The sequence below is a fragment of the Lonchura striata genome, chromosome Z, assembly GCF_050655825.1.
Source record: "Lonchura striata isolate lonStrDom1 chromosome Z, ASM5065582v1, whole genome shotgun sequence".
NCBI classification, from domain to species: Eukaryota; Metazoa; Chordata; class Aves; order Passeriformes; family Estrildidae; genus Lonchura; species Lonchura striata.
The window spans coordinates 60,196,457-60,209,610 of record NC_140740.1 but is presented as its reverse complement, the minus strand read 5'-3'; the positions used below and the strand labels follow the sequence as shown (position 1 = coordinate 60,209,610).

Below are 13,154 nucleotides of genomic sequence, written 5' to 3'. Positions count from 1 at the left end.
CATTTTAGTTTTCCTCTCTCATTTGTTGCTTTCTACTGTCAGCTTCATAATCTACTGTAATATCTTTTCTTTTACCTGTTTCAGTTCCTCTCTGCATTCCTGGCATGTAGAAAATTATTGCCTGAAGTCTCCATCCTTCAAAAAAACTTGGTTACATGAATGAACTAAGGACTTACTGAGGACTTGGCATACAAATATTCCTCCAGAATTTCAAACGGCACAGTGTGCAAGATGCCTCTTAAAGGCAAACAGAAACCACAGCATATTACAGCATCTTAACAAATCCTCCTTTCAGATAATATACATATGCAAGATCAGTACTAACATATTTCAAATGATTAAAGAGTAAGTTCCAAAGACTATCTAGTCCTGTAAATATCTGGTACATGTTGCTGTATTTTCCCAGTTATCTAAACTGCATCTTCAGTCTTAGAGTCACAAGAAGGTAACTTTCCACTAGGATTCTGTTGTTTCTCAGAAAAAAAGCTGTTTAGCTGAAATGTATCAGACTATGAGACAACTGCAACACAATAGTCTCTTCTACTTTTACACATGCATGCACTGTTTATGCTATACAAGGTGCTTCTAAATGGTCTTCAGCACACGAAAATGTCTAACATCCCTCACATCCTCTGGTCATGGTAACCCCAGCCAACAAACACCTTATGAAGAAAACAATACCCCAGCCAGCAGCATGTTGATCATCAAATGCTGCCCATGATCTTCAGTATATTATAAAGACAATTTCAAATTTAAGGATTCTGTGACTTTTTGCGTCAAACAAAAAAACAGTGTGGGGTGGGCACCCAGACTATCCTGTCAATTGACTGATTGACTGTGCCATGTCCTGTCGCCCTGCAAAGCCACAACCAGAGTGGTACTGTTGCATCCTCCTGTTGTTTCAAATGAAGAATTTGATTTTATATCTTCCTTCATCTTTCTGTTTTTGTAACAGCAACAAGTTTCCAAAACACCCTCTGATTTCACTGTGTGAATTTCAACAGGTATGCAAGTGCTCTGTATTTTACTGATGCTGTAGGTCAACACAACAAAAAAGCTTAGTTTTCAGGAGAAATATGAACATTCATAAAGAAAAAAGAACATTCACTTGGTAGTGTCCAAACATTACCTTATTTCACTTTCAGCATAAATCTCAGTCTGAAAAACCTATCTCTATGATAACTCTAGTTAGGCACAACTATGAAACACTGCAAATGTGGTAAGATGACAAAAATAAGCCAAAATATTTAACTGGGTTCCTGAAGTAGTCCAACTTAAATATCATGCCATCTATCACTCCAATATTACAGTCATAATTCCTGTCTTTTCTCTAAATTGAAAAATCTCTAATTACAAAAAAATAAAAAACCAGACAGACAGGTTTCAGGCCTAGTTTATAGCTCTCCAATAACTCCAACTTTCAGAGCATTTTACAACCTAGTCTACATTCAGTGCTTAAGGCTAATATAGCTGACATTTTTTTAATCTGTCAGAGGAGCCTGAACCCCTTGTGCACACACAGGTACTGTACTTACTTGCTTAAAACTTATACCTACTGACCAGGAACTTGGTTTCATTTTTACCAGCTATTTCCTGAGAAGAGACTGCTAAATTCTGTTCTACCCTGGAATTATGTCTCATGCTGCCTCCAGTGAAGATAAACAGCCTGTGAGGCTGTGGTTTATATTATTTGGTAAAGTTTATAGATAGTTATTTAAGATCAGAATTTAAAAGCAGCACTGTACTACCTCCTAACAAAGCAATGCCTGTGACATGATCAGAGCTATTTGGGACAGGAGCAAATGCTACTAAAGTGCTGCAGCTCTCAGACAATGCACCCAAGCCTTATCCTTGCAGATTTCAGACTTATCCTAGTCTGCCTAGAAGGAAATGAGAAGCTGGCTCTATGACAAAGAGAACATGATGACTTTGATCTTTCTCTCACAACTGGCATTAGTGCTAGCTGTTCTAATATGTCATCAATTTTGAGTAATAAAAGCACCTTTCCATACCAACTACTAGTACCAATGCCTTCTATCTTTATGGCAGCTGGTAAACAGAGATTCAAAGTAATGAAACTGCAGTCCAAAATTCTGATGGGTAAACTGTGTTGTGCTATTTTAGTGAAACTACAAAGTCACACTTCCACCTGTCCCCTTCCACTTTTGAATCAGTGACCACCAGGCTGATGATGAATTAACCTGACTGATGGGGTTTTTATTCTACAGCTGGTAACTTTCTTCCTGTTCCAAACATAACAGTCCATGAGCAAGTACTATCAACAGAGTGGAGAAGGGACAGAAGCACTACTCACGAATTTCATGCAGCAGCTGCTCAAGATACACTACTTCTGAGTTTTTTAATTTATCAAGCAACACCATTAGCCAATATGTCATGTACATACTGATGTTACCATCCCTACAAAACTAAAAGCATTCCAGAGAGGAGCAAAAGTGGTATAACGTATTTGCTTTAAACTGATACAGTTATATATTGAAGAGATATTGAACGAACATCACTTGCTTCCATGAAATCAAATGTACTTTTAATTTGGTTTAATTGCTTCAGGAATCTGGGCTGATGCTAACTTGAAGAGATGGAACACCTCTACCTAATACCTCTCACAAGCTGGAATGTGGAAAAAAAAGTTGTGATTGCAGTAAGAATTTAAAATTTGGGAAATACCACTTTTGTCTGTCTGAACAAAGACAGAGAAACAGCTTGTGAAGGCATTAATGGCTTGGCCAGAATCCTACACATTTACTGATTCACAGCTTGTTTAACTTCTTGTATATTCCTAGTCATTCCCTAAAGCCTCATCTACTAATCTACTACACCTTATATACTATACAGTCATTTAATTGCACTACTGATTAGTTTACCCAATCAATTAAAAGCAGAAAACTGCTATTTACTCAAGTCTTCACAAAACCAATAGTTTTTATTTAAACTCATCAAATTTAACATATCTGACAAATCTCTGCTATAACATGCCAAGACGAACAATTACCCTATCAAGTAATCAAAGCTTTCCATTTCACTAATAAAGGCAAAAACACCACAGCAAAGGAAAATAATGTTATAGGGCTTTCTTTAATTAGTTCAGATTTAAACCTTCCATTATAGCCTCAAAATAACCAAAATATTACAACAACATACCGCAGCTTTAGTAAGTTAGAGCACAAAACATGGCCACTGACATATTTTAAAGAATGAACCAATGAAGCACAAGCAGAATTCACATATACTTAGACTATTTAAAAAAATTAATGGCCTGGAAAACATAGGAGGTTTGTATTGTTGTAGCATAGCAACAGTAACTTTTGTTTCAACTACTTGTACTTGTAAATAAACTGCAATAAATGCCTTCAGGATAGTTTCTTCATATTCACAAGAAATAGGTATTACTGGTTTATTACACACTGTTTCATAGATGGGTTACACAGCATTTAGGTTATCTTGATGTGGTTTCCTTTAAACTTGAACGTAACTTTTGAGTAAATAAAGCATCAACTGTATTGCTGCCAACAGCAAAAAGAAAATCCTACTTTAATAAAGACTAGAAAAATGATCTGTTGATTTTACCGTCTGTCTGGCATAGCAGAGATTTTCAAGCACACAGATAGTTTTGAAAAAAATAATATCCTGGAGAACTTAGGAGCACAGGCCTCCTCAATTTACAGTATTGTACAGGTGCTAAAATCACTTTTAAAGTGACTGAACACTTTTTTGGAAGTTTGTCTCACATTTCACTGTGTTCCTTTACCTCTCCATATACTGGGTTTGTATAGCAAGGTTAGTGGAAGGAGCCCACAATGGAGTAGGTTTCCTGGTACAGCTTGTGACCCTGGCAGAGGCCTACACAGCAACAGGCTGTGCTTGAAGAACTGCACCCCATGGTAGAGCATTAGCAATAAGCTAAATTAATATTCCCAATTCCAGTTTGTTTTGCCCATAATGGTATTTAAAGACTGGTCTCTCCCAGTCTTTATCTCAACCCATGAACCCTTCATTGTATTTTTCCTCCCAATCCAGTTGTGGAAAGTGACAGACTAGCTTTGGCAAGTGCCAGGAATCCAGCCAGCATCAACCCACTACAGGCTGTTTTCTCATTTTTGATTTTTCTTCTAAGTAATCATTTAACCAAAAAATTAAAAACCAACAAAATCTACTTTGTTATTACTTTCTTAAATAAGGAAGTAATATGACTTTGCTAAAGTGATGAGCTTTTCAATTTCCACTAATACTATAGCAATTTCACCTGGCAAACCCCTGTTTTTGCACTCAGTAATGAAAATAATGATTTATAAAGAATCTGGATATACTCCAAACTGGTTATTCTCTAGGACCTTCATTTTCTTCAAATATTTACCATGGTCTCATCCATTTTCACAGCATTGCATTGCAAATTTGGTGTACTACTGGCATTTAAAAGGTAATCAATGAGCCTTGACTTTCCCTACCACAAACATGAAGAAAAAACTGTTAAGTGTTTGCCATAGAAGACGATGGCTTTTCATCTTTGCAGATCCCTTTTTGTCTCTGGTTTCAGGTGGAAAGTTGTCTCCAGTCTGTATTTCTTAATGGCTCTTTGAGCTTCCTTCTGGCTGTAAGTTTTAAGCAAGAAAGTACAGTACCTGTGTCTGCACAATGGAGCAAGAGGCACATGTAGGTCTATTGAACCTCTGCCTTCAGGTGCCAGGCCTCACTCTGCTGCATGCTGAGCTGCAGCTGCTCCTCCTTCTCCCCATCCCTCAGCATCTGAAAACTGCTCAAAACTGAGAAAGGTTCAGTGACTCTTGATACCCCTTTCTCCAACAAGGGCTTACCCCACACAGTTCCTTTTATTCTCCAGTAAGAAAAAGAGACAAAGGGAGGAATGTAGGGGATTTAACATCTGGCAAGGGCAGGAGAAAGGGGTGCAGCCAGGGAGGGGAGTAGCATCTACTGCTAACTGCTAAGAGGTAGGTTTTAGAGATACTAGGGTAATTGGGAGAACGTGAGATATGGTAAGAAGAAAGTTTGTCTGTGAAGAAGTTCTGAGAAAATTAATTGAGCAGAGCTTGACTAGTGAGAAATTGTATTTGGATGTTTATATAACTTTAATGCAGATGATACTATTTTGCTTGGGATTTTTGCTGAGTTATGAAAAAATGTCTTGGACACAATTGGTCTTCATACAAGCTATCATGGTCAACAGTCTGGGCAGTAGTAAATGCCTCCTATTCCAGAACTCACAGCTATCTTTACCTAAATTTCATCAGAGAGAGACCAACAGCCTCAGGCCATTCAGGAGGCTCACAATACTCCAATGGGTAGATTGCAGGTGCATTTTCTCCTATGTCAAAGATCCCTTCAAGAGTGCTCAACCCTAGCAGCTTGCTGCTGCTTGCCACCTCAAGCAGAGCCAGGGGTCTGTGCTGGAAAGCAGCAACACCCTCCTCCTCTGCCAGGCTGTGACACTGGCTCATTTGCACTGGCTCCTCACCTCAAGGTGGAAACCTCTCTTTTTTGAGCCAGTTTACATGCCTCTTGTTCCTGCAGGATACACAGAACAGCTCTTGATATATTTCAGTGCAGAGGAGGAGCCAAACAAAGATCTAACCAATAGTACAGGATCAGAAGAGGGGACTGAAGACAGACACCATAATTGCACAGTACTTCCAGAAAATATTCTGCTTTCATTTAGAGACCCTTGGTTTTCTAGGATATCTTCAGATGACTTACATATCACTAAGCAGTAAGCTGTGGACTCTCCAAGTATCCAGAAACAAACCAAGAAACAGCAATTCCTTTAAAGCTAATTGGTTAAAATTTGAGAACTAGAATAGCATCCACAAAGTAACAAAACACTGCTGCCCTAATTCACAAAATTTGTTTCTATTGCAATGATACTTCTACGTCAAATCAAGTAAGCACTCATTTTTATCAATCTATCTCCCTATAGATGACATAATTCTCTCTCACATCTGCATAAACAGTATTATATAGGTGAGCTTAAATCTGCCCTTTGATTTATTCATATTTAATCTCTGGCATGCTATCTGATTCTGAAAAATCTTTCTGATATAATATTCAGTTCTTCAATTTACTGCAGCACAGAGTAATTCATTACTGCCTAGCAAACTTCCCAAAAACATGGCAACTTAAAATACTAGTAACAAAACAAGAATGCAAAATGAAAAAAGCAGGGTGCAAACACTCCCTCACACAAAGACCCCTGAAATAAGGAATAATGGGAAACTGAGCAAAACTAAAATGCAAAAGAACTGTCATAGTCAGAGATTACTCACCCATAAGCTCCATTACTAATCAGTTTAATTGTTTCAAAATCACTTTCCCGAGGTTTTCTTTGCAGCTTCAGCGAGGTATTAGAGCTCTTCAAAGTAAGAGATGAGAATGAACAAAGTTAATACAATACTTTTTTTCAAAACTGGGGGGGAAAAAGCCAAACAAAAACCAACTATCACCAGGCTGTCACTGATGAACCAGGTAAAAGCTCTGGACAGCCAGCCACATAGCCAATACAGAGAGGGACCAAGGGCTGCTTTTCCATCAAACAGGCATCTGCTGCACTGCAGCAAGCTGTCCATTTCTCTCCATGCACAGGTTACAGCCACAAAGACTTCTGGTAGTTACTGGCAATTGAGTCATGGACTCAATTACTTATCTTGAGTCATGGACTTCTGTGAATTCCACATGACATTCATTGGACACTGCCTTCCCAGTCTAGTGAATTTGACTTTTGTTTTACAGCTGGTAGCAATAAACTGCTGCTGAGCCCTTGTTCGCTCATATAAACTGGGCACACTTCAAACTAATGTTATGACAGAGTGTGATATAACAGGGAGGACAATGAAAAGAGACAAAATGAAAGAAAAAAAGATGGAAAATAACAACGCATTAGTTCCACCCCTAGTTCCACCCATTAGTTCCACTTTAACCTACTTCTTTGTCAGAACTTTTTTAAAACCAAGTTGCCCTGAGTATGGCAAAACCTTTTTCTAGTTTTAATATTTAATTAATCTTAAAGATGTCTGAATTAGAATTGGGGTTCAGGGGGAAAAGATGAAAGTACAGGACTCCAAATGCAGACTTCCAAACCTACAAGATCATTTTCAAATGTCTTCTGAATCTCCAAGAAATTCCATGATCCTTACCCAGGCAGTTTAGAAACAGTTGAAAGTAGAGCTGGTTGAAACATTTTAAATTGAATACTTGCTAAAAAAAATTCAGTGCAAGACTAGTGAAAATGCTAATATAATGAACAACACAGGAACTGACAGAGAGGACTTACGAAATTGTTCAGCCCACTTGTCTGCCAGTGCAGTATTCTCCCCAATTGCTATTTATGATGATTGTGAGCAGTCCTGTACTTGAAAGTAATGCTTCCTGTCACTCTTCATGTGTGTTTATTCCACAGCTACATTTTGAGATGTTTCCAAATATTCCCTCTATAGTTTTCTTTTCTGATTTCATCATATCCCCTATTTACATTCCATTATTATACCACATTATCCTTTCTGCATATCTTCAGCATTTGCACAACACAAATAACTTCACAATTTCAATTGCTTAGCTAATGCTAAGCCACTTTGAACCTTAGAATCAGTTAAGTACTTTGACAAGTCCCTTAAGCCTTCTAGTTATTTTGTCCTTTCTTCAATTTATTAGTAAATGCTGCTCAGGTTTAATAAAGTATTTCAAATGCAGATGAATGAAAGCAGCAGAATAAGAAGTACCCTTTTGTCAATTACAGAATCTTTCATAAGTGGCACTTTGCCAAATATTAGGAAAGATCCCAACATAATGTGACATGTACCAGACAATGATGTCTTTTCTGTTATGCATCAGAAGAGGTCTAGCAGATAATCCATGCCTGCTAACATGAAACTGCTCTTGTTTTTACTATCCATTTGCACTGAAAATCAAGACTAAATTGTAGGAATTTCATCTACTCTGTTGCCTGAAACACAAGGTGTAAGAACCAACTTTTAAAAATAAGAATTTAAAATAATTGCACAATCAACGTGTTCAACTTGCTTTTCTTTTGTCATCCTGAGGAAACATTAACAAAATATTATGCAAGATACCTATTGCTGTAGGCAAGTGTTCTTGAACACAGATTCAGAAGAATGATGCACAACCCTAACTTTCTGAATAGAGGCTACTTGCTAGCTTATTCATTTCTTCCTTGTCCCTTCACTGGATAAGTTCAGAATCTCTCAATTTGATCATTAGCTGCCTCTGTGAATGGATTGTTTTAAAATCTCTTTAAAATACATTATCTTATTAAACAGTTTACTAATACTTCTAAAAGAAAAAGGAATACATTGATTGAATAGAAAGAAAAAAGAAAGCAATGGTGGATTTTGTGGTAAAGTTATTGCCATATAGTAAACACTTAACTCTGTGGAAGATGAAGACTGAGATGTCTAGGAAAAGAGGTAGAAAGAAAGCTTGGTTATACCTTTTGAAAGCCTTCTGTCTGAAGAGCTTCACAAAGGTAGTGTATTAACCAATGTTAATCAATCTGTTCACACATACCAGGAGAAAACAGAACAGGCAGGTTGGGGGAACACACCAGATTTTCCTTGTTCACATTCAGCAAAAGCAGCAACATAACAGGGAAGCTTACATTTATTGATTCATCCACTTCCAGAGCTTCTGTTGTCCCACTGTCACAATTGGCTAGCTGAGCTATTTCTGGAAAGAAAAAATAAAATCTTCATTGTAAACTATGGAAAATAGAAAACTAAATGAGGTAATGAAAACGTGAGAAGTGAAATCTTTCTGGAACACTTAATAGAAAATTAAAAAAAAATTAGAATGCCAAAAACCAAAAAAAGCCCAACAAAAACCAAAAACCCCAGAAAAAAAAAAAAAAAGCCACAAACAAACAAAAGAAACCACACCAACATAGAAACCCAACCAAGAAAAAAAACCACCCCTGTAGCACTTGACAAATAACTTTCAGGGCATCTCCAAGCATATATTAAAAAAATGAAGAAAACGAAGACTTGCTATTCAGTGTCTATGTAATAACCTTCCACTGAAGCAATGAAGATTAACCATGTCATGGTTCGACACTGGCACAATGCCAGTGCCCCCATGAAAATGTGATCCCTCCCTTGAATGCTGTGAAGCGGAATCAAGAACAGAGCAAAGCAGGCCCAAGCTTAATAAAAAAGGAAAAAAACTTTATTAAGCTAATACTACAAAAGGAAAAAAGAAAGGAAAAAAAGAAAAAAAAAACAAACACACAAAGATCAAATGAAAACCTTGCAAAGCATTCCTCCCCCCACCACCCAACTCCAACAAACCACAGTGAGACACAATCTGGACCCCAATCAGGTTTCCACCCTCCAGACAATCGATACTCAGTCCATCGAGGGAACAGAGTCTCTCCTGTGCCACAGACCCCCCAAGAAACACAGCTCCACATCCTGTGTTTCCATGTCACACATGGCACCGCCCAGAGAAAAGTTTGCCATGGTGACCCTTCTCCTTTCCATGCACAGTGCTCTCACCACCAATGCATGGATGGACAGACTGCTTTTAGGATTTTCCTTTCAAGGATGCTCTACCAAGCAGGGAGAAAACAACAGTTCAATTTTTCATTGTTTGGGACCACAGTCCCCCCCCATTTTCCCCTGGGGCCGAGGGCTCAAGAACAGAGATCTTCTTCTCTTCTCTTCTCTTTCCTTTCCAGGACAGGGGGAGCCACCACACACCCCCTAACCTTTTCTCTGTTCACTCCAATTTTGTCTTTTTCCCAGCTGAAGCAGGTCTCTTGACTCACTGGCATCCTCCAAAACACAGTCCCTCTTGGAGGAGAAGATTGGTTCAGGTTGTGGCTAACATGGAAAAGTCCAGCCAAAAGCCACTCCTTGTCCCCCTCCCATCTAGAATTCCTCCTTCTAACATCCCAGGGTCCAAGATGTCCCTCTTCCTCTCTTTCAAACCGAGGAGGGGAAAGGAAAATTCACAAAGCTTTCATTTCTCAAGAAAGGGTTAAAAGTCCGAACTCCCAGGGATGGCTCAATGCCCGGACATCCAGCAACTCCCACGCACTGGGCACCTTGGAGCTCCCCCCACTCCTCCTTCCTCGCGGTGGAATTGCTGACAGGACAGGATCGCCGCCGTCTCTTTCTCTCTTCCTCTCGGGAGAGAAACTCTGGGGGGGGATGGAGACATCCCAGATTTCTTCCACCCTTCCATCTGCAGGGGCCAGCTCGGTTCCAGTCCTTCCACCACCCTTTGGGACAACCTTCGTCAGGCCATGGGCCTTCCCCTCCCCACCCAGCCACGGCCGGGCAGGGGAGAGGCTGCACTGCAGCTGACCGGAACCAAAGAGAGCGAGTTCCCCTAAGTATTCTGCTTTCAACCCCTCTGTGTTCTCAGAGGCGTGTCTACTTTCAATTGGTCAATATCCAAATTGACCTCTTCCTTCCGGAAAAAATTCTCTTTCCATGTCAAACCATGACAAACCATAAAGCAATGAAGAGCAGTACTGTTTTCTCTGAGACCTGGGAATTCCAAGAGCTGTGTGCAAACCAAATGCTAAGGGAAAGACAGCAATAATCTGCTAAAACTCCTGAGGATCTCAGCCTCTGAGGGGTTAACAGGAGGCCCCATCCTTCTTGGGCTCCTTCACAGCTACAGCAAAAGCTTCTGGTTTAGACCTAAGACAGACTCTAAATAGTTTGCTGCTTCTACAAAGAAATGCTGATAAGCCTACCAGAACAAGCTAAAAGCCATTTTCATGGTAGCTTACCATTTACCAAGTAACTAACCAGATGAATTCTCTGGGAAAACAAGATTTTAGGAGCCTAGCACTCTGTCAGACCTGTCAGAGTCAGCCTATGCAGCAGAGCTCCTAAGCCCAGCCTGTTCTTCAGGGTGGGTAGTAACCAAGAATTCATCTGGGTAAGAAAAGCCAAACAGGACAGGTAGTCACTAGAAGACCCCAGCAACCATAAACATATTTAATTATATATCCTACATAGCCAAAATGAAAATTTTATCACAATTATGTGCTGGGAATCAGAAATAAGACCACCTAAAATTTGCAAGATTAGTTTTTATCTCAGGACCGTTAACTGAATTTATGACTACAAAATGTAACTGAATATTCACACAGAATACCTAAATTGGATTTTTCTCTATAAAAATAAATTATTATTACAAGTGAAATGCTCTGCAAACTTATTACAATTTTTAAAAGCAAATTAACCACAAAGATAATTTTCTGCTGGAACAGCTAAAGATTTAAGGAGTAACTCTCATTTGTAACCACTATACAAACCAAAACATGTGATAACTGTAAGAGACAGAAATTAGAATGTCACTTCAAAATCCAAACAGATCTTTCAAGTGTAAAAGAAGCTAAAAAATTATTCCAAAAATTAAGTCAATAAACAGTGAAAAATATCCCATTAGAACAAATAAAATCTTGAAGAAAAGAAATTATACAGGCTGAACCTGAAGAGAATTTTCCAGTCAAAAGTCATGGTTTTGTGAACATGGGGGTTTTAGAACAGAAATGTTAATGAAACCTTTACTGTAAGGATGAGAGCCAAGCTAGCTCAAATAATATGCTTTGACAGCCTTCTCAACTGAAATTACTTTCATAAATAGCAAATTAAAGTAATCCTTCTGGAAACAAAACTTCTGCAAAATAACCACTATCTGAGAAATCCGTATTATTTGCAAGCAGTAGTTACTAATGGGATGGAACCAAAAGTCAGCTTTCAAAACAGGGAGCTATGGGACCATTTTGCAATGCCTGAAAAGATTTTTCAAACTCATTTAACTACCATTAAACATCTGTCCTTTTTCTTCCATTGATTTAAACCTTTTCTGAAGACCCATGATTCAAAAAGGTAAAGATGGTAATTTAAAAAACATAGGGAAAAATTTCTCCCCACGGAACTCTTCAGAAATGCAGCCACCACTCTCTGCCAAGTGATGAATCTGTTGTGGTATTACTTTCAGTATAGTATAAATTTATCTAGCATTATCTCCAAATAATACAAGCATCATTTCACTCAAAGAAAGGACACTATAGTTATGACAGCAAACAAAGGAGGCAAGCCTAGAAAGATCTAAAGTAGGTTGCTTTTCCCTGCAAATGGAAGAAAATTCTTTGCATGAACATTTATGAACATTGAAGTCAAAAATTAACATCTTGGTTGAAAATATAATTCTGTGTTATAGGATAAGTAAATAGTGCTACTGAGGTACACTTTTTTGTTTTGAAAAACTTGGTTCTGCTTTTTAAAAAAATTCTATTTTTACATAAAAGAGCTTTACAATTCTTGAGGATGACCTTTCCATAATATTTTTATAGTAATGAATACAGCGCTCCCATTAATTCTCTTTGTAAACAATTAATTCCAGGGCATAAACCCATAGTGCCCTTCTTTCATTTTTGCTTAAGTTGGATCCTTAGATATAGAGACACCCATTAACAATAAAACTAGATCATTTAACAAGTCATTGCACAGTGATTTATACTGCTTATAAATATTACGTTTTTTGGAGCGTGGGAGGAAAGCATTAACACAAATCAGATGGCCTAAATTACCTATTACAAATACTCACATACATTAATCTTTAAAACAAAACTCTAAATAATTCAATTCCTCAAATCTCCAACTGAAATAAAAATCATTAGTCTGTATGTCATATACCCCTCAGCATTTACTGCCAAGCCATGCAGACCATTTCTTCCTTCAGAAAAAAAAACAAAACCAAACATTTCAATTATCATTTGGATGCGTCAAAGTTTGTTATATTCGTTAATATTCCATTTATGAAATACAGTAAGATGTGTCTTAGATGAAGTATGCTCCCATAAAACAAATACTTAGTTAAAGAAAGTAGGATTCCTTATTTATATATAGGCATTTTTTTCTAGATCTCGCTCACCATAAACTGTCAAAAAAAATTCAAAGGTGTTATTAAACAAGGATAATGAGAGGTTCTTGACAACTGCTGAGGAACACTTTCATCCAGGTGGCCAGGAAGAGTCAATGAGAAAGATAAGGTTCAACTGGCAGAACCAGAGTCAGTAATACAAAGCTCTCAACCCACACTCCAAATTACATCTTGCATACTTGGTCAGTGAAGAATTGATGAATTGTCAGTTT

At 38.1% G+C, this 13,154-nt stretch overlaps 1 protein-coding gene across 30 annotated transcripts in view; it reads right to left on the bottom strand.

Moving 5' to 3' along the window:
- The window catches only part of MAST4 (microtubule associated serine/threonine kinase family member 4), a 278,614-nt gene that overhangs the window by 26,967 nt on the left and 238,493 nt on the right, over positions 1-13,154 (bottom strand). For all 30 annotated transcript variants that reach the window (XM_085566676.1, XM_021534406.4, XM_085566678.1 and 27 more), the window contains 2 exons: positions 8,639-8,706; positions 6,294-6,379 (listed from right to left, as the gene is read on the bottom strand). In XM_085566676.1, coding sequence (XP_085422802.1) covers positions 6,294-6,379; positions 8,639-8,706 — 154 coding nt within the window. The remainder of the gene's footprint in view (positions 1-6,293; positions 6,380-8,638; positions 8,707-13,154) is intronic.